This window comes from Lonchura striata, chromosome 9 (assembly GCF_050655825.1).
Source record: "Lonchura striata isolate lonStrDom1 chromosome 9, ASM5065582v1, whole genome shotgun sequence".
In the NCBI taxonomy this organism is placed as follows: domain Eukaryota; kingdom Metazoa; phylum Chordata; class Aves; order Passeriformes; family Estrildidae; genus Lonchura; species Lonchura striata.
In genome coordinates this window covers 18,895,675-18,918,044 of record NC_140711.1, presented here as the reverse complement: position 1 = coordinate 18,918,044, position 22,370 = coordinate 18,895,675, and the positions used below count along the sequence as shown (strand labels likewise).

Sequence of the window (22,370 nt, the reverse complement as noted above, 5' to 3'; positions counted from 1 at the left end):
GCTACCCCGTTAGAATTGCTGGAGAGTTTTATCTCTAGGTTCTTTTCAGTATCTGCTGATTTGCTCTTTTTTTTTTTTTTTTTTTTTTTTTAAGGAGCTAGCATACTTGGTAGCTGATGAATGTTTCCTTACTCCTTAGGAGAACAAAAATTTCCCTGCTTTATTTAGGAAAACTTTCCTCTTTACTTTCTTTGCCTAGTGATTCAAGGTCTGTGCTGCCCTCAGAGCACAGCAGGTGTAATTCCTTCCTACCTCCTCCAGTAACACAACTGACTCTGCATGCTCCTGCTTTTTCACATGGCACAGGCAGATGCACCAGTAGCTTAGGATACAGACCCTCTTAAAACTAAACTGCAGGATCTGTCATGAAATGATCAAGATAGTAACCAATGGCTTTGATTTTTATGTCTTCTCTTTGAGATGGCTCTTGTAGTAATGCAATCAATGTTTTGCAAATGAGCTCCCTGTTGTGGTCACTGGATTTCAGTGACCAAAGGGATGAGCAGGTGATGAGAAAATGCTCGTTTAGACCCTGTCAAAGAAGTTACTGGCCTCCCAGATGGACAAGTTTGTGTTTTATTCATAGAGGAGTTTTGCCACAAGTAAGGATCTTAAGATCCTTCAGGTGGCAGGGAAGTGTTGCTGTTTCTAACTGAAACTTTTGAGATGTAAAGCAAATTTGTGGCTGCATCCAGCAGGTGGCAAGCACAGCACGCAGAATCATGGCTGGACAGAGAAGCTTCTGCCAGAAGCTCCCGATCCTGCTCAGCATGTGCATGTGTGTCCATGAACAAAATATACAGATAAATGGCAATGTCTGCCAGTCCTTTGTCAGCTTCGAGGGTGCTGGGGCACTGGTCCTCTTCTGGGTGCTATTGATAATGCATGGGGTTTTTTGCCATATTCAATTTAAGCAAATGCCTGTCTCACATGTAAGGATATGAGCTAACTGGAAAGTATTCAGTATAACAATTTAAATATTTCTTTAAATTACATAGTTAAATGATGTTCAAGCTTCAAAAGTCAAGATTCTACCTTGCAATGAAGTTTAACTTAAAATTTTTAATGAAGGAGAGTTTTTTGTATCATACAGCTTTAGAAGTTGTGACTCGTCACAGTGCCTTGCAATGTACGAGTAGACACATTGTTCCCATTTTTGCAGCTGGAAGAACAAAGGCAAAACTGAAAAAAATTTCCCTTACTATAAGTGAATGAAAGAGTAGGAAGATTTCTAGACCTGGTTGTAGTAGCTTATTTTCCTTAAAAAGTATTAAACCACAGAAATGTTTTATTGTGTTTTGATTTTGATCATCAGAAAATATGGATATTCCAACCACTCACTACTTGAGACAAAGCCACATTAGACATATGATTTTGACAGTTATAAATACTGTAAATTCTCAAGGGGCATGCAATTTTCTACATTATATATGTAAAGGTTTGGATTTTTTTTTAAAGTTTTGTAGTGTCAAAAAGTACTTATGAACTCATTTATCTTTGAGGACAATAAATGGGTGGAATCAGACATAAATATTATCTGAAGCTTGTTATTTGAGAGATAAAGGACACATGTGAGGATATCATTGGTGGAAACTTCCCACAGTGCTTGTCACCTTTCCTCTAGATTTGTATTGAGAATTTGAGCCAGACTTTAGTTCTGATTTATGCTAGTATAAATCTGAATTTGTTCCATATAAATAAAAAAATGTTCTATAGGGAGAAAATACCCTGGGCATTATTTTATATAAATGGAGAGAAATTCCATAAAAGCCAAGAGTAAAGTTTGATCTCGGATGTTTTGTGATGGGACTAAAAGTATTTTTAGTTAAACTGATAGATAAGCATTGTCCCATTTTTGTTTATCAGTATATGAGTTTACTAAATGTGCAGGAATTCAAATTTTTTTACTTTCAGTCATACAGATTATGGAGTCAACTCCCTCTGTATAAAAAGTTCTTCAAAGTGAGGGTGGCTTATCATGAGGAAATACTGAGTGAACACCATTGCTGTGTGCACATACACAGTTATTTTTAAACTACTACAAAAATACCCACTGGGATATAAATGTATATTTCTGAAGCAATGTTTGAAATGTATGAGTAGAAATATAAATCTAAAAATATATTTATTCTATATTTAATAAATAACTCTGCATTTTATTGCATATATTATTATGAAAAAATTGCCATTAAAAAAAATAGTAGCATAAATCAGAGTAAGACCAATTTCAAGGACCTTAAATTTCCATTTGAGTTTAAAATTGGGCCTCTATATATAGCATATATTTGAAAATATATTATAAATATGATTATAGGACATTTGTGTAATTAAAAAAACCTCCAACAAAACAAGAAACAAAGTTTCACTTCTTCAACAGAATAGCTCACATATATGCAAGTCATGTTCTTTCATGTTATTTACACAAGCTTTTCCTTTTGAAACACCTGTGGAGTTAGGAGTTTTCCCTCCCCTTCTTTCGTAGTTCTAAGCTAAACGGTGGGATGTGGCAGGAACTCTGGCACACCTGTCCAACACTTAGGCTGCTTTCCGTAATGAAAAACAAAATGAAAACGAAGCAGTCCTCTTTACAACGTAAGCTCAAAGGCCACTGCTGACTCTTCACAGTATGATTTCTCTGAGGTGATCCAGTGTTGCTGTGATGAGCTGTGATGTTCAGGACCGCAGATGAATCTTGTTGTTCTTGCTGCTTCACACACAAGGTTGTTCAAAAGAAGAACTCTGTGAAATGCCTCAATTGGTGTCGAAAGGCCCGGCAGTCTTTTTCACGTGCAAGCGGATATTTTCTGGTGGCCGATAGGAGAGGGAGCTCATTTTGGTTGTGAGGCTTGGATGTGTGCTGACGTTCGGTGGGATGTATTTTATTAGCTGAAGGAAGTATTTTTTAAAGTTTTTTCCAAAAAAAACATAAAAAAAAGGATTTAGACAGTTGTTAAAGTAAGCGATACAAATGGTGAAGGGCATAGCGGTATCCACAATATCGGTGATTTTGCAATCTGTTATTACGTGTAATTGAATCAACACATCCAGAAAAGTGAACACTTGATGAGGAATCCAGGAAAAGAAAAAGAAAAACACAATTGCTACAATCATCTTGAAGATATCATCATTTCTAGTCTTATTTTTTTGAATTTGATAAGCCTTCTTCAGAGTCTTCCAAATTAAGGTGTAGCTTGTTAATATGATCAGAAAAGGAACTAAAAAGCCCAGCAAATTTTTGGATAAACCCAGCCCGACCCGGAGCGTCGTGTTATTGCTCTCGTAGCGAAACCCGCAGACCGTCATGTTCAAGTTCTCAGCGAAGAAGATGTTGCGGTGGATGACGACGGGCAGGCTGGCCACGCCGGCCAGCAGCCAGATGGCCACGCAGGTGACGCGGGCCACGAACACGGTGCGGCGGATGCGCGACTGCACCGGGTGCACGATGGCCAGGTAGCGGTCGATGCTCAGGCACGTGAGCAGGAACACGCTGGCGTACAGGTTGAAGCTGATCCCCGCCGAGGCCAGCTTGCACAAACAGTTGCCAAAAGGCCACTGGTACTCCATGGCCGTGTAGGCTGCCCAGAGGGGCAGAGTTATCAAAAAACACAAGTCAGCCAGTGCCAGGTTGAGAAGAAAGATGCTGGCTACTGTTTTCAATTTCATGTAGCAGTAAATGACAATCACCACCAGGCTGTTCCCGAATATGCCTATGATAAAGATGATGCTGTAAACGGTTGGAACCATAATGTAGATGTAGCTGTGCCTTCCTGAAACAGGGCAGTCCACGTGGATTCTTTTAACAGTTTCTTCAGTAGAGTAATTTGGAATCATCTTGAACTCTTCAGCTACAATGTAATTGCAGGGAGAAAATATGAAGCTCACACCTAGGAGGGAAAAAGAGGGAAAAAAGGTATTTGTGATAGGGATTTAATTTTTAACAATTCTCAACTAAACATCAGGTTTTTTGTCAAGTCTAACACTATGTGTCAATGTCTTTGAATTTTAAAATAAGCCATCTTCAATTTTATCAACCAATTTATAATTCAATACAGACTTTGCAGGGTAAAACAGAGGTAAGAATGTTAGGAGTAGGCCGAACATTTTTAGATTCTTTTCAACATACATGAAATCTAAAACACCTCTTTCAATTAACTAAGTTCCAATTTAAAATAATAATGGTTAGTGAACATATGTAAAAAATAATTAGAGAGACTGAAAATAGCAAATAACTATAAATTCAGTGGCGTATTTAGATTTTCTTTCCATAAATAGGTGACATATTTAAGGAGATAAGTTATTCAGATATCTCAGAAACGAAACTTAAGCACTATGAATACTAATTAAGTATGTAAAATACAAACTGCAATGAATTAAGAAAATAAGTGACTTTAGGTACTCATTTGTATCTCCGAGATTAATCACTAGAATATTTTTTTATACATTGAACCTATTTCTTTAAGAATATTCTTACATCACAGAGAAAGAAGAAAATGTATGATTTAGTATTCTGTTGTACCAAAACTACCTTAAATATTCAGAGGTTACTTAGCTCCCCATCTGTCTTGGAACTATGACATTTAACTAGTAGTGAGGGGAAAAAATCTAAAAATCCAGACATGTCCTGATCTCTTGTGCATTAATAACTGTACAAAGAATTTAAGAAGGATGCAAGGCAGAACACATTACTTTTTCAGTTGCTGACAAAATTTATGTATCCAAGAGTTGAAGTTGCATTTCTGGATCATATTTAGAGCTCAGCGAGGGTATGAGGTCTCCTTTCAAGAGGGCACCTGCTTGGTTTGCCAAGGCCTGAGTGTTCTGCAAGAATAATTTCTTTATTAATGGCTGATTACTTTAGAAAGCTTACAGTTTAAGTGACTTGAATACTCATTACTTTCTAGAGTCTAAAACCAGATAGTCCTCCCTGAAAAACAATTTGATTTAAAAAAAATCATAGGTTTTATTGCAGAGTAGCTGTTGCTGTTTGCAAGATCCAGCTATAAGCCAAACCTAACTTGTGCTGCTTAAAACAAAGATTAACTGAAGTACTTTGGCTTCAAAACCAAACCAAAACAAATCCCAAGCAGCAAAGAAACCCTTTATAAATGTAAGACCCAACCTAAGACCCTGGGCAGTATGGATGCATGGAGGAAGCAGAGATGCCCATCATTGCAGACACACCAGCGATGTCACAGATGCGGCTGCTCGTTATTTGAGTGCTTCAGCACTGATGTTTCTTTTAAATTCAGAACGCCACGGAGTTTAGTGTTTGACTGGCTCTTGTTGAAGGGCAAATCTTTTTACAACTGACTGTGTTTTTAACAGGGAAGTGAGGCACAGATTTGTTTCAGCAAAGCCCACACAGGAAGTCTGAAGGAGCCAGGAACTGAACCCAGAATATGGGCTGCAGGCAGCATCTTGTGAGCATGGTCACCCTTTGGCTCTTAGCCTTTTGTAGACTTGTTATTTCTCTATCTTAGCTCATGTTGTAGCATATGTTTGCATTCATAACCTGATTCACTTCTACAAAGCTAGCAGGGTAACATCAAGATTTAGGTTCTTGATAATTCTATCAAGTTTAGAGTACCTAGTAAAATGCAACTAATAGACACTTTGTCAAGATGTGCTGTGCAACACTTCTCAGTTCCTTCAATTCATTCTGTGTATTTGTCTTGTTGATTCAGTTGGTATGGATGCCTCAAAATGACATGAGCTATTTTTGCCAAGTTTAAGAAATGAACAAGTCAAACAGAGCTAACACAAAAAAAGGTTCACCATCTGATCACATGTGGCATTCTAGTACATCCCAAGTAAAACCTGGCTTTTAAACTGTGTCAAATCTCAAATACAAGGTGTTTGGCTCTGTGGAAGGTCAGCTTATCTCTGGGACAGGGAAACCACAATAGAAAGATTTCAAGATAAATCCTTCTATATCATCCCTTGCTTATGAAAGTAACTTTGACAGTAACTGATATGTTCTGCAGCATCAAGTCTGGCAACATTTGCCCTATCCTGGCTACAGGCTGGTGCTGCATGGTCTTTGCTCCCTTATATACTCACTAAAATTACAGCCCAGAACTTTCCAGTAAGAATCTGGAGTGAAGTTTCTGCTTGGGAGATCACCTGTGCAAGTTTGACTGGCAATAATATGGATCAGGCCTGGTGTAATGCTGGGCAAGACTTTTCTCAGTGACAAGATTTACCAGTCCCTGGTACAGTTTGGCTCTGTGTGTGCTGAGTGACAGATTCTGTGTCTAAGGCAAATACAGCTGAGGGTGAATATTCACTTTTGGTGGAGTTGATTCTGTGCAGTGGTAGATGCCAAGGCAATTTTCCCATGGTCTCCTCACACACTCCTTCAGTGTACTGCATTGTGTTGTTTTGCTTCCAATTTCCCTCTTCTACCCACATGGTGACCTGTACTGTTTCATGTCTGTAGTAGCTTTAGCTGATACTAATTAATAGCATATGTTCTTTCAAGAAAGAGCAATAGTGATTCTATTACATTTTCAGAAATGTGTTAAAATAAACAAAAAATAATTCAGTTGGGAATAATTGTCTGGTACTCTGAGGTATTGAATTGCCTGCGCATATTCTGCAGTGCTTGGGAACTAAAAAAAAAAGCAGAACAATTCCTATGAAGAATCAGGAATTTTGTAAAGAAATAGTATTATACCTCAATCTACCTCTGTAAGTGTATAAGCCTTCTGGAAGTAAAAGACTTTGGTGTAAGACTGAAGTCAGTGGAATTGTGCAAATGATGTTTCTGGTATGCTACCACTTTTAAATTATACTAAGGAATCACAATCAGTAAATAAAATAAATCCATCAATATTTTCAGTAAATAATGAGGAAGCAGAAATACGTAACGTGGTTGCTTTTGGGTAAACATGTATGGATTTCCATCTGGGTATCTGGAAACAGTCTGAACATTGCTGTGAGAATGAACCTCACAGGAGCTGTACATATGAAAGACACTAAGGAAGGCACTGCTAATCCCAAATGGAATGTTTAAATTTCCTGGAAATTATAAAGTTTCAGAGCTTGCCTTAGGTGGATCTGCTTCCTTGAGCACAACTAACTTCAGAGCATTAGGAAAAGCTTCAAAGTTGGTGAAGGTCATTTTTTTTGGAAGGCACGGCCCATGGCTGTGCTGAGTAGTGTGAGATGGCCACTTCAGCAATGTGAGTTCCTCACAGGCAGTGATTTCTTTCCCATACCACCTTCAGTTTTTTCTGTTATTCTCACTTGCCACAGTTCATCTGCTTGTCCCATTGTCCCAGGATCATGGCTGCACACATGCAAAGAAGATACTGGCCAGTTAAATGCATCTGTTGAAGTTGTCCACATTGATAATTCCATGTAAAGCATCTCAAATGACCTGTGTTAGCATAATGATAATTAGATCATTTTAAGGCTGACACACAAGGTGTTTTTTCTAATGGGATTGAATTGTGACTGTGAGTGATGTGGTGGCATCAATCTCAAACAAATTATCTGGTGAGAAGCAAGTACCCATTCTGAGGTACTGTCCTGTTTGACCTTTTATCTTTTTAAATTACAATGATTACAATAAGTCACTGATAATTAAATTCTTCAGACTGCTCAACCAACTATTATTTACCACTCCATTCATTGCTTCTGTTGGGTGAACATGCATCCTAATTAAACTGCCTGTGGAAAAAAAGGAATGCTGGGTTCATGCAAGGTAAACAGCACTTTGCCTACTGAAAGATAAGGAAGCAGTGGCTTTGGCTTTCTGTGAGAACTTCATCAGCTATAAATAGGTAAGCAGGTGTCACAAATCAGATTTTGAACAAAAATGTACTTAATATTTGCTTTGACAAAGGCTAAATAAATGGAGGCTGACCAATCATGCCACAGCTCAGCCACCTTATCACTAGGTAATGTGCACTTTCCTTCTTCTGACAGTGGGTGGGTTATTATCTTTTCTTACAAATGAGAAGATAGTTCTATGTTTAAGAAGATACTGCATTATATTTTTATGTAAATTTTTTGCACAGGGAGAAAAGAGAATAAAAAATGTTTGGAACAATATGTTCAGTATATTAGCTATATTTATTTCCTTCTGGTGGCATAAACTTTCCTTTATCTTAAGAATTTAGTGCCCCCCTTTCCTAATTTATTCTAACAGTTGAGAAAGTAATGACACACATGCTCTATTGCAAAGGCTTTTAGGGTCTTTTTCTAGCCACAGAGTAACCCTTTCTATCCTCATGGTCTTAGTGAGTAGAGCTACTTGTAGTTCACACCCACACTTCAGCACCTTCTGTGCTTTCCTGGAGTTCCTGAGCAGTACTATTGTGAAGCCATAGATTTATCTTTCTCCCAGTTCTTATTTCTTCAGCTAGTTCTAACAGTCTGTATTTCCCACTGACGGCTTTCCTAAATATCTTTAATCCAGAGTTGATAGATGGATTGTGAAGGGAAAGAGAAAGACAAACAAGGGTACATAATTCAAACTGTGCCATTAGAGTGGGCTCTTGTCATCACTGCCAGTACCTTCCACAGAGGTCAGCATCTGACTTAAGTGCTAAATGCCAATAAATCAAAATACCACTGGAAAGGAACTGTGATAGATACTGCAGCACCAGACACTGTCTGTACATCAGCTCACAAGCACCAGGAACACAAAGCAAACCTCAGCAGAGCTGTGTTAGCAGCTGTCAAACTGTTCTGCAATTTTGGATCAGGAGGTGGTCTGACATCAGAACAAACAGAACTTGCAGACCTTGTACTGGCCTTAGCATTTTCTTCTAACAACTGAGGCAACTGCCAGTCTTTTGAAATTGCTGTTAATTTTGTGATGTTTGCTTTATTTATTTATAAGTATGTATTTTAATTCTCTCACCTATTCATGGATTCTTTGTGCCTTCCCCTTGCAAGAGCTCAAGCTCAAGGTCTGCTTCACTTGTGCTGGCTCTACATAGCTGGGAAATAAACTGCCTGCGACCCTTGCAGGATCTGGTTCTCTAGAACATCAAAACCTAAATTGGTTATTACTTTTTTTGTGCTAGCAGAACAGTTCCTGTTACCTTGTAAATGTGAACTGTTTATGTACTCTGACCTTCTCTGTAAGAACTTATCTGTGTTTATTTCCTCTGCCACACTTCAAAAGAGTCTGTCCTTCTGTGGGATGGCTTTATAGCTTATTCTGAGAAGCACTAACATCTATCTTCTGTTTATTCTCATGGACTACTCTCATTAATTTTCTCTTCACTTCCCAAATATCTTTCAACTACTCAGTTGCAGTCATAAAATTTATGTGAAAAAGGACAGATGAAGGGGCTTTTTCCTCTGGGGAAAAAAAATCAATGCTTGTGGAACGTCTGAACAGTGGAATTGGGGGTGTGTATGATTTTGCATTATAACAGGGGAGGAAAATGTAAAAGAAAGTAACAGAGTTAAGCATAGTGACATTTAAACTGCTTTGAAGTTTAACTCATATAATATAGATTTTGACCACTAGAGGTCTGTATTTCCTATTTTAAAATAAGAGAATTGCTGTTTTAGGCTCAAGTGCCATCACTTTTCAAAATACCCCCTTTGTTCAAGATTATTTATGATGAAAACATACGGCAAAATATATATAATTGTACCTGTACTTATTTAAATTTATGTACCAGAAGTAATTATTTTTACTTTATTTTAGCATCTAGCAGCTTCTATCTAATTTCCTTTATTCTGGTTTTTCTAACCTTCAGTCCAGTTCTTGCACTTTTAAGACAGAATAAGATTCTGATATTTTATTTTTTCAAAGACATATGCAGCTTAAGCTCTAGTTTAATTCTCCCAAATTAAGAAGAATATTTTAAAGGAACTTCTACTCATTCAACTAAGATTATTTTAGTTTTAACTAGGCATGTTGTTAAATCCAAATACCAGCCAATTTTGACTGAAGAGATTTTTACTGCTGAAAATGACACTTTAGATTTACTTTTTTTTTTTTTAAGCAACATAAGGGGCTTTTAGAAATTGAAAGGTAACACAAGCCTACACAGTGTGTACATTTTATTAATTTTAAGCATTTTAATAACTTGAAAATAAAAACATATTTAACAAGTTTTACACCACCACCTACCCCTACTTTTACTAATATACTTGGATTTGTCATTAACTCTTTGGACAATGTCATACATGATACTGTTATTCTGTTTCAAATTAAGTGTTTACCTAAATAGTTCCCTAATGCTGGAAAGGGCAAACAGCTTTTAATTCAGATGGAGTTGAAGGGTTGTTAGTGTCACAATGAGATTTATTTTATTTAAAATAGTAAATGAGCAGACTAGAACCAAAAAAATGACATAAACTATAGTGTCCCGTGCCACATGAGTTGGACTAATGAGTATCTTGTCCTGTATTTATGTCCAGTGGGTTATTCAGAGTCTGTATCTCTGTGCACTTAAGGGATGTTTGGGTACAAGCATACAATGTGTATATTTCTAAGTTGCTAAAAATAGGAGCATTTATAGAGAATGGAAGTGATATATAGAGATGGAAAAGTAGAAAGCAGTTGGCTAGATTTGAAATGAAGAATAAAGAAATCCAATCTATTGTTTGCACACTTAGACTTTGTGTTAGAAATTGATGTTGCAAAAATTGGCGTAAGTGAAAGGACATTTCTAAACATTAATTTATGGGGCTGTGGAATGATGAACAAAATCTTTCAAGTTTATTTTTGGACATTCAATACTAATATACTACAATGTAAAATGTGACAATTTTTCTGCTCTTTTTAGCAATCCACAGTGCAATGATGTCACAGTTATAATGAGAGCAGCTGCAGTAGCAGGGAAAGTTTGGGCTATTGTTTGCATATACTCTCAGTGTATGTACAGAATCCAGAAACACTGGAAATATCTCTTCCCATTACTCAGCTCTTTGGACAAAGCTAACTATCAATCCCCGACTTGTGTATGTGTCTTTTCTTTTCCCAGAATCTGGGAAGCCCTGATGTACATACTTCTATAAAATTGTATTTGTAGAAGTTAATGCCAAGAAAGGATTGCTTAACTTCACTAGAGTTTCTCAACCTCACCAGAACTTAGTGATTTAGTGAATGCTACCATAGCAATGATTAAGGGGATTATTTTTAACAAAATTTTTGACTGACAGATCAACAGAGCACTCATTAGAGCTACCCACAAGTCTAGCCAAAGTAGAGAGTAAGTATAAATTCTTTTAGTTTATAGGTTTCATTTTTAGGATTCTCTAGATTTAAGTTTCAAAGAAAACATTGATTTCCTCTTATACACACATATTTGTTTTCTCTGCTGTTAAGGGTAAGGAAAATATTGTCGGGTTCAATCCATGTACAACTGGACTCCAAATCACTTAAAGATTAACCACTGTCAACATGCAGTGTGTTTAATCTCTCGTGGAGGATCAGTGGGGTGGTGGTTTTAGACACTGCTGTCTATGACAGTCTATGCCAGATATTTTAGACTTTTCTACCTAATTTTCTGGTCTCTTTTTTCCCATTTAATCATCAGAACAATCTCTGTTTTCTTTCTTTGACCAAGGCTGCATGAATGTGTTGCAAACTCTCTGGTGTTTAATATGTCTTAGGTATCATATAACCTTAAGGACATGAATATAAAATTATCCCCAGAGCCCTAAGTTAGAAGTGAAAAGATAATTAAATAAACCAACTAAAATATATTTATAGATTAATAGTTCTATGTCAGTACTTCTGAAACTAAACATCACAATGCTAAGCTTCAGAATAGATGTTGTTTAAAAGGGTCCTGTCACCTTGGTTGCTCTGTCTTGACAGAAATGAATATCATCTTTTCCTTATCTAGGTTATTAAAGTTTTTAAAGATGAAAATTAGTTTTTATAGCAGGAAGCAGTCACTGCTATTGTTTATAACACAAGGTAAAGAATTCTTTTTCTGTAGAAGAAGGTGAAGACATGTAGGCAGTATATTAAGACTTTGAAAAGAGTGCATTAACCGTCATCATCAGTCCAGCATGGGATTTTGCACCTCTGCTCTTTACCAAAAAGGAAGATTGGTGCCCTTCTGGGAGATAAAAATGATCAATAATCAGCATAATCAATAATAACCTGATAATAATCAATAATAACCTGACGTCTGCTCCTCAGGATCATGTCATCACCTCATACTGCTCACTCTGTCATTTGCTGCACATTAGATGAAAGTAAATGAAAGACAAAATAAAGGTATTTCAGAACAATGTAGGACTGGAATTTCTAAGGTTTTCTGCACTGACATGAAAAGTTTTTAGAATCGCATCACAATTTAATATTTTAGTATGAATACACATTTTACTGCAGGCTTATAACTTCAAATTCGAAGTTATGCTGGGTTATGAAGTATCTTTAGGGTATTTGGAAGTACCTGTAAGAATCTATAATTAACCAGAATTAAGCCATCAATCCCAAAACGAATAAAAATGAGATTAGTTTGAGCTGTGAAAGGTTACATGCTGCACGGTTACTTTCTCTGAGTGATAGTAAATGAATGAATTAACACATTTCCTTTATTGCAGTTGCAATTGCTTATATAAAATATAGTGTGCCCCGTGTGATTGTTTTTAATAAGAGACAGAAATCAAATTCAGGTTTGTTAAGTGCAAGTGAAATAATTTGATTAATTTTAAGTTTCTTTTCTGATAGCTTAGTTCCATGGAATAAGAAGTTTTAAAGTTTTGTTTGTTTGCTTTTGTGTTTTTTTTTTATTTTTTATTTTTTTTTATTTTGTTGTTGTTTTTTTTTTTAGTTTTTGTATTACACATACATTCTACACAAATGTAGCTTCTGGATACCTTACCCCACACCTGAAATTTCTCCATTGCTTCCACATGTAATGCACCATAAGATTCTATTGTGAATGCCTCCAATCTGAGAAGTAAGGGAATTTACATTAATTCTGGCCTTGATCCAGATATATATTTCTGTCTTATATTAAAAATGCTGTGGAGAGGGAAGAAAGAAAAAACCATACTGAAATAAAAAGCGCTGCTGTGAGTACACCTTATCACGGCTAGTTCTAAGGGCAGGGATCAGGCACAAGGAGTGGGGTACCTCACCTCCTTTCACTTCATATATAAATCACAACTGGCTTACTGGACATTCCATACAGCCACGAGGCTGTCCTAAATTCCACAATCCTCTTCACTGAAGCTTGAGGGTTCCTTCTTCAATGTGCAAAAAATAGCAGTAACAACTATTGCTCCTGCACAACTTGTAGGAGAAATGTTATTATATTACTGTGATTTCAAGCAAGTAGAGCTTAATAAGGGGTTATAATACATTTTATGCGTTGTTTTGAGTATCACTGATCTCTGATCCTGTAGTTGCTGGAAGGAATGGTAGCTGGAATGCATCCAACACTGAAAGAGTGTTTAAGTTTCATTGTCCAGACCTTAGTCAGTGGTTGCACTTGTAAAGCAGGAGGGAGATATCACGTTGGACGTGGCCTTTGGGGGGAAAAAGGCTACTTCCATAAATGGCTATAATTGCAAGACAGAGCTTGCTTACCAGCCTCTAGGTAAAAACAGGTGAGATTTACGTAAGCTTAAACTCTTGGTTGTATTAGTGGTTGTTAATAATTAAGCAGAAAAACGTATTTAATGCATCTAAATCAGAAATGATAATTTAATAAAATGGTTACTGCACGAGTGAGATGCCCATAGCAATATGCAGTCACTCTCAAAACCTTTTCTGTTCCTGGCAGAGATTACAACAGAAAATGGAATGGAAGGGCCAAATCTTCAATTATTTCCTCAAGAACCAAATCCCCTACTTCTGGGAGAAAAGGATTTTTCTCAATCTTTATCCTTTTTCTATCTTACAGCTTTACTGTGAAAGACACAATCAGTAGTATTATTAGTATAAATGTACCAAAAGCAATGTTTTAATTAGGTTTCTGTTGCTCCCTACAGGCAAGGATGTTTCTAGGAAGAAGGATAGGGGACACAGCTAATAATTTTTAATCAAAGTTGGGAGGTGATAGCACTTTGTGGAATTTCCAGTTAGTCCTTGTTTTTTTCCAGTAGTTTATTTTATTCAGAGACCACAGTGTCATTTGCCCCTCTCCCAGAGGCATATCTTCTACTGAGCCAGAAGATACAGAGGTAAAGATGAACATTATGTATGCAGTTTATTTATAGTCCTGAAGAACTTTCTTAGCTAAAGGTGAGATACTAATATGATCAGCAACAAACTCTGAAAAACAACTTCTACTTTTCTGGTACAAGGAACTGCCTTTCTGTATCTTCCTGTAAAACAGCATGAAAACTGCCACCAGAGAGCTTACATAGATTTGCTTCAAATTGTAAAGCAAATCAGTAACATTTTGATATGCATGGCAACATTCTGATGTGTGCTGAAGCCTTACCTGGTAGTTTAATTCTCAAAAGAACATTTTCCTGCCATTGAGACAAATCACCAGCCTGGGGCCATGATGCTCTGAGTTTTACAGGCTCAATATGCAGTCTCTTCTGCAGGGTGGACTTTTTATTCTTACATCCCACTCCCCACCCAACCCCCCTGCTTACCCCCAACTATAGAAGGCAAATGTAAATTAATGAATGACAAGCTTTAGAAATGCATTGTGGAAAGCAATTAACTTCATCTGTAATGATGGCTAATCAGAAAGCAGGAGAGAAAAGAAACACTGAAAATTCTCTGCTTCTACTCCAGAAATGGAGAGGCCTCCTTTATACAAGATTTGTTCCACTTTCTAATCTAATGGAAATAGATGAGTTGACTGAGAGTAGCTCATGTTGCATATTGTTACCTAAAAAGACTTTCCCTCTCATGAATCCCATTCCTGTTACCTTTCACCAGTGTGGTTAAAGTTAGAAACAGAATCTTTCGCTTTGAGTAATGAAGATGTGAACTGAAATACAAACGTCTGCAGATGCAGCATTTCTACAGAAAAACCAGTATCACTGAAGTGTCTGTTGTAGTAACTAAACCAGCTAATGTGAAAGCTTCATCAGTGCATTTCCAGTGTCATGGCTGTGTGATTTCCATGTAGCTTCCCACCAGTCAGTGCTACAGCTCTGAGGAAGGCAAACCTTGCATTGAATACTTTTTTTCTTTTGACTTTGTGCTGAAAAATGTTTGTCTTACTGAAGAAGCAAAGGCAATATATTGTGGATTTCTGGGCAAGGAAATGGATGTTAGGTTTCAACACCTTGGTTCAGAGGAAGCTTTGTCTTGTAATTCAGCCATCTGTAATAGGATTTGGTTCACTGTGTCTGACTGAGACACTTGATTACTTTTCTTATTATATAATTAATTTAGACATCCTTACAGTGGGAAAATATCACACAACGGCAATACCCCTCAGAAAAGACTTTTCTTCCCTAAATGAGAATGTTAGGAACAGCCTGGAGGGAAAAGTTAAAAGATTAAAAGCAAAAAGATCAGCATGGAGGCTTCTTAATGAATCGCTCATTAGGGTCAGAAAAAGGGAACCAAAGGCAGAAAGGAAAGAAAACAGTATGAGTAACTGGCAAAGTACAAGAGTTTATTCAGACAAAAAAAATCTTTTAAAATGGTAACGTAGTTAAGCCCAGGAGAAGTTAGTATCATTGTAACTGTTGGTAGATATAACACTGAAAGCATAGAGGCCCAATTGTGCTTTCAGTTGCACAAAACTCCTGTTAAGGGTAGGTCATTATGAGGACTAGAAGAAAATTTGAGAATATATGAGTCAATTGAACTAGTGAGTTTCTAAGGGGTTAATCAAAGAGAAGGAAAGGTCAAACATAGACACCTTAATCCATGTCAGTGTGAAAGGTATTATCACCCATGGAAAAACAAGTTACTATGATCCTTAGTGCTTTGTCTGGAAGGCGGCATGCTTAGCAGAATGATCCCAAAATAGATGTTCTGACAAATTTGTACAGCTTGTTTCCTGTTTCTTCCCCCCCAAAGTAAAATTTATTGCTCTATTTTGAAAATAAAATTAATTGGTGAACTCTCTTTGCTGTCCTGAGATGTTCCTTGTGGGTACTGAGGACCAGCCAGAGACAGCAAAACAAAGACAGCTGTTACAGCTGGAGTGAGCTAATCTGATGCTGTGAATCAGCGCATCCTCAAGCAGGTGCAGTCTCGGTTCTCAAGCAAACAAAAGTGCAGAGAAGCCCAGAAGGGGTAGTGCTGTGCCTTCCCAGGGATGCTAAATGAACTTCAGTTTAGTGCTAGGAAAATTACCGTGCAATTCCTTAGGTGTGTGGCTGTCCTTCACTGACGTGGCTTTTTTTTTTTTTTTTTTCCTAATGTTATGTTTAAGAACATGGAATGGCATCATAAAATGTATTTGAAGATAAAGTGATTTTGAACCCTTTTTCTTTGAAGTGCTTTGTAGGAAGACCATGTGAAAAGAAATATTTTTACCTGATTTGAGAAAAACCGTAATTGTCTAATCACGGTAAGCTGCTAATAACAAAACTAAGAAGAAAACAATAAAGACAGCACAACTAGAGTCCCAGTTTGGTAACACATGTTGATTCTTGCCCCATGCCTTCATTTTCTGACTGTTGTACATGAAGTAGAGAGACGGAGGATGGAGAAAACAAACCCCAAGCCACTCTAGTAGTAGCAGACTTACCCCTTGGCAGGGGAAGAAAGTAAAACTGCATAATATTTAGGTTTGGGCAACAAGAATGAGTGGAGAAAGGAGAAAAGATGAAAACCAATAGGAGTTTATAAAGAAGAAGATGAAAGGATAATATACCTCTTATAAACCTAGACTAGGAAGGGCATGAACAGTTTCTCAATAAACAAGCTTAGGCTGTATCTCTGTACATCATGTGCTGCCTGCTTCGAGGAAAAGCTCTGGCCAGGCTGTGCTGATGCTAAAGCAGAGTTAAATGGAGGCCAGCTGCCAACAGAACATTTTTTAGAGAAGTCAACTTGTGCATTTTTCTCCTTGCATGAGCCCCCCATCATGAAAAATACAGCTGTTCAGTGGTTTTCTGGAATGTTTTACTTATTTGCATGTGTCCCTCTCAGCTAGAAATGCTGAGGCACAGCACTCCTCTTCAGTGTCTCTCCTCTGTTTTCTGAAAACAGAGTGGATTCAAGAATCCACTGAATTTTAATTTCTATTTCTGTTCCTATACTTCATGTACTGGTTATTAGAATGTACTAGCCAAGGATCTATCAGTAACTCACAAAGTTGAATGACCTAGAAGCAAAAAAAGGAATAGATGAGTTAGCTGAAATTAGGAGTTTAGTTAAATCGTTGTTCTGGCTGTAACCCTAATTACAGCTTTCACCTCAAGCAGTGAAATACTGTCTAAATATTGACTTTGCCCAAATTCAGTACTAGTTTCTTCAGCTATTGCCAGTTACCTTTTGCTGTAGCCTGCTTTTTATCTTGTCTTCAATCATGCCACTCACTGCTGCATTGCCAATCTGATCTCACTTTCCTGCTGTGAGGCTGTCTTCGGTTATTACCCGTTTCCTGTGCCTACAAGAGAAATGCTACTCAGCTGCAATAAAAGGAGATAAACACCACAAATAGTAACCAAGCATTCTAGCTAGCCTTGTTATGTGGTGAATAACTGGACAGTTTGGCTATCAAACAAAACACAAATGGAATAAAAATTTTAAAAGACACCTCACTAAAGGCCAAAATCCATGGTTCTTTCACATGATGGTGTAACAGAGAATACTAACAGCATGTCATTTGGAACATGATGGTTTCCTATCCTTTCTTGCAATTCACTTGAAAGCTCAGAGTAATTTTAGTATAATCCATCATTTATCTGAAGATAAGACCAAAAATTATTAGACCAGCAATTTTATTTCATATGTGCTTTGTCTCAAACAGCCACAGCTGTTGCAGGACTTACAGTCAAGGTAACCTCTTTTCATTTGTTACAGCAGAGGTAAAAGAATGTTAAGTATAAGTATCATAACTCCCCTTATTGGTCAAATTTGTTAAATTCCTCAAAATGTTCCAAAGTGACAAGGATCCTTCTAGGGTACATCTGCCAATTTTGGGGGTTTTTTTGTTTTCTTTTGTTGGCAAAGGATACATTTTAGAAAATGGTACAGAACATGGAATGACTGCTCTGAGTAGAATGACTGTTAGTGAAAGTGATCTTAAGAGACAAATTTGTTGATGGAAAGGAAATGGAAAGAAATACTGTCATTAGCAAAAGATTACTGGCTTGCTCTTCACTGCTAGGGTGTTTGGATCAAAAGGGAGAGACACAAAATGATACCGTGATTAGTAACTTTCTTACATACAGCCACAATTGCACTGAAATAGTTCTCCTGGAGCTTTCTGTTCTGCAGGCTGCAGTGTTTCAGCTTCATGAATGAGCTCTGTGCATCTTGAAACTCACAGAGTGCATTAGGCTGCCACCTACTCAAACTCTTCAATGCATTAGAATTCACCTTGTGCAAAAATTTTAACTTTTATGGAAAGTTAATTCCATGTAAGTAGGCGAGGTTAAATACTCAGCAATAGCAACCTCTTTATTCCTGTTGGTGATGTGGAAACTAAACCTGCAATAGTGAAAAGAATTATGTATTTTTTCCTCCATTTCCCTCTCTCTTCAAAAGTGATCCACGTTTTTTATTCTGTTTTCAGAATTCCTTGAGATTTCTAAGTATGTTTCTTTGTAACCTTCTGCCATTTTACCTTCTCAAACCTGATCCTAAAATGCAGAGGCTGACTTATTAAAAACACCATAGTCACCTTTAGGACTAGCTGCCCAAAAATGTGAACTTTCATCCAAGAATACTGAAAAATTCCTAATTAATTTTTGAGAGGAACACAGGGTAAAAAACAACATCTGTGTCACTGCATTTCTGATGGAATTGTTGTACAGCTGAGAGCAGAAGGAACAAACAGCAGCAGTAAACTAGATAAGGCTTGAAAACTGAGCCAAGATTACCCAAAGGCTGGAGATTTAGCTAAACATGCAATAGAGCCTACAAGACAAGCAAGCTGCTGTGGGTCTGTAGTGGCCAGGATGTAGCTTCACCCAATCCTCCCAGCTGTGAGCTCCCAATCTCACCATGCTTGCAACTCTGAAAAGATTCTAAGTTTATGCTTCACCTTCTGGAGAGATGGTTGCTGTGCTGCCAGCATTGCTGTCAGAAATAGCTGAGGGCAATACTTTGCTTTGCTGTCCACCACCCTTCCCAGCTTGGTCATTTGTCCTCTTTTTTCATGTGCCCAACAGAAAGCCCAGGCAGATCTATCTGTAGGCCAATGAATCATGATAATCCATCTCCCCAGCTCAGCTTTAGATACAGCACATCGAAATTCAATTTTAGTTGATTTTTCCTCTCATTGAGGTAGTCTCCTAGCAGATAATCATTAAATCCAGTTTTAAAAATACACTGAATTAACCATGCAAGAGTCAGATGTAGTGTTTGCTTAAAGTAATGTATAAATATCCATGTTCTGTATCCACATCAAGACCTTTTATGAGGCAGAATAGGATACTTAAGTGCAGAGAACATGCCAACAACTCAAACAATTGCATGCTTCTTAAGAGTGTGATTAAGACCCCTAAAATTTGTGTAGCTATAGCCACAGGTGAGCTTATAAATGCTACTGGTGACACTATAACTTCTGGAACACAAGAAGTTCCAGAGAAAAAAGAGAGGTAATGAGCAAATAGGAGTAATTTGTGACTGCTTAAAATGGTTTAAAGTAATACTATGCCTTTGTATAAACAAGATTTTAACTAGGACAGTGTAATGAGAGATTGTAATTTATGTAGCTTTAAATTACAATATTAATTACTGTGATCAACAATAGGCAGTGCCAGAGTAAAGAACTACTTAAATATGCTGCTTTAATAAACATGGAGGATAAAATTACCACAGAGAAGAAAACTTAGGAGTAGAAAAATGCAGTCAGTGCCCATAGTCCAAAACAGAATTTTTTAAAAGGGCATTAACCTTGACACTTATTTCCATGTCACTCCATACATCTCTAGAAAGTGTAAATAAATCACCATGTTTACATTCTGCATGTACCTCTGTTTTTATAGTATGACAAAGAGTGAAATTAAATATATTTTCCAATACTTAATACTATTAATATTATTCAGGAAACACAAATACCATCATTCATAATCTTGTTCTAAGAGGACTGTAAAAAGCAGGTTGTTGAGTTGTGATATTTGAAGTTGAAGGCAGCACTCTCCTCACTCCTGCAGTGCTGTGGGTACTGACACTTCAGGCCTTTTTTGCTATAGCTGCACTTTGCACATGCTGGCCAGCCCAAGAAGATATTGTTTCAAAGCAGGAAGGCAGGACACCTTACAGCAGAGAAAATGAGCACGCTTCTGCTCTCCCCCAGTGCAAAAATTCTCTCTTTCCATCTATTACTAAGATAAAAGTAAGAGGAGAATAAAACCAGCTATATTCAAATTTAATGATAAATGTGACTTCTCTTAATTGTATGGGGCCGCTTTGCTTTGTCAGTTCAACAACATAAATTAGGAAACACACAATAATCACAACTGATTTTTCTCTGTTATTCAGTTCAAGTTGTAGAGAGGAAAAGTGAAGAAATAGCACATTCCTGCTGGAAAAGCATATATTGTAAACTCTTAATACATGAGCAAAAGCTGAATTTGTAGGCACTTAATATTTTTGAAAGAGGCTGCAATTTAAAAGATTATGGTGGCAACAAGCAAAATGGACTGCCACAGTCAGGAGTATGAAACATTTGTCTACCACGAAAATAGACCTAAAAAAGGCTTTCTACATCATCATGGTAATTACCTGCTTCAGGCCATACTTAATCCTCCTATTCAGACAAAAATCTAATCATGTTAGTGCTGTGTGTTCATGAAAGTGATAAAAGAAGAGGCTTCCCTATACCAAAAAATCCCTCTTTATACCTCCAACCTGAGATTTTACTACCTTGTCCCATGCTATGCAGCACAACACAATCCAAAGGAGTGCTGCTACTTTTGGAAGTGATGGAAATTTACACTGAAAAGTAGCATGCTCTGGGCAGAATCCTGCTGGCCCTTATTGCCATGCATCTCATTAATTCTAGGAGTTTTGCAGAAATATAGAAATAGGTGTTATTGAATGCTGCAATTTTACTGCTTGTACACATCATGACCTGACTGAGTTACTGATATACCAGTTGACTTAGAAGAATACAGGGCTTGTACTTGTAAGTGACTTGTAAGTAACTGGCAACATTAAGTGTTTTGATGCATGGAGAGGGGAAGAACAGTAAACATACTACAGGACTTAATCAAAACTTGTTGAAGAACTCTAGTCCAGTGTGAGTCCCGAAAAGTTTAGAAACTGGCCAGGGGAAAAAAAAGCAGGGGAGGCATTTTAACTTTACTGACTAAAATTAATCTCTGGTTATAGATCATTCCAATTCTTTCTCTGTAGAAAATGATAGATCTGGTTATGGAGAGAGTGTATGCTACAAAATTCTGATTAAACAAATACTTGCTGCTAACTGGTGGAAGTTGCATCGCCTGCCAGACTGAGAAACTTCACTGTTTGCACAACTCCCAGAAGCCATGAGAATCACTTTGGTGTCTGATTAATTTCTCTTGTGAGCCTAGCACAGCGATAAAAATTTAATTGCTCATCTGATCGTGAGCAGAGGTGCCAGGGCTGCGTCTTGCAGGATGCTGGGATGAGCCTCGATGGGGCGGTGGAGTTACTGCTCCGAGGGCTGCGCCTCCTGCCAAAGGGCGCCCCGGCTTTCCCTGCAGGCTGCTGACAAGACCCGAGAGCTCACACGCGGCAGGGCTGGGAGCCTGTGCGCACTCAGCCCTCTCTGAAATAATTATGTGGAGCGGGCTCCGCAGGGCAAGCCAGAGCACGGGGCATTAAGTGGCTGCTCTTCGCCCAGGACTGAGGCTCCTGTGCCAGCTCCGCCTAAGCCAAGAGAAATTCCGTGCGAGGCTGTGCAAACGCGCCGGCTGCCCCTGGCCGCAGTGCCCGGCCGGGACGCGCTTACCTGGCTCCGGTGGGCGGTGAGCGCCGGCGGCGCTGGGAGCGCCCCGGGCCGGGCCGGGCTGTGCCGAGCCGTGCCGAGCTCTGTGTCGGCCGCGCCGCTCCTCCCGCTCCGTGCGCGGCCCCTCCGTTTATAGCGAGGGGCGTTGCGGCACAGCCCAGCTCGCCGCCGCTCTCCCCACCCATCTCCCGGGCCGACCCCGCTGACCCGGCTCCCTCCCACCGCCCCTCCTTCCCCGCGGGGCCGGGCGGCGGCAGCGCCGCGAGTCGGGGTCGCCGCGGATGGGCGAGGGGTGCGCAGGGGGGCCCCTTCCTTGCCTTTGCCTCCAGCTTTCAGGGGAAAGGGCCGATGTATACGTGTGTAGGAGTGGTGTATAAACATTCGCAGTTTCTCTAAGAC

At 38.4% G+C, this 22,370-nt stretch overlaps 1 protein-coding gene across 3 annotated transcripts; it reads right to left on the bottom strand.

The window, feature by feature from the left end:
* Nucleotides 1-59: 59 nt before the first annotated feature.
* Nucleotides 60-22,124, bottom strand: AGTR1 (angiotensin II receptor type 1). Of its 3 annotated transcripts, XM_085587729.1 has the most exons (4): nucleotides 21,975-22,124; nucleotides 17,357-17,474; nucleotides 4,687-4,818; nucleotides 60-3,884 (listed from the first exon to the last, which is right to left on the bottom strand). In XM_085587729.1, the coding sequence occupies exon 4, from the start codon at nucleotides 3,829-3,831 to the stop codon at nucleotides 2,752-2,754; it is 1,080 nt and encodes a 359-aa protein (XP_085443855.1). In that variant the 5' UTR covers nucleotides 3,832-3,884; nucleotides 4,687-4,818; nucleotides 17,357-17,474; nucleotides 21,975-22,124; the 3' UTR covers nucleotides 60-2,751. The 3 variants fall into 3 exon arrangements, with proteins under 3 accessions (XP_085443855.1, XP_085443854.1, XP_085443856.1); XM_085587728.1 differs by lacking the exon at nucleotides 4,687-4,818; XM_085587730.1 differs by lacking the exons at nucleotides 4,687-4,818; nucleotides 17,357-17,474 and having other exon boundaries at nucleotides 21,975-22,123.
* Between the last annotated feature and the right edge of the window lie 246 nt (nucleotides 22,125-22,370).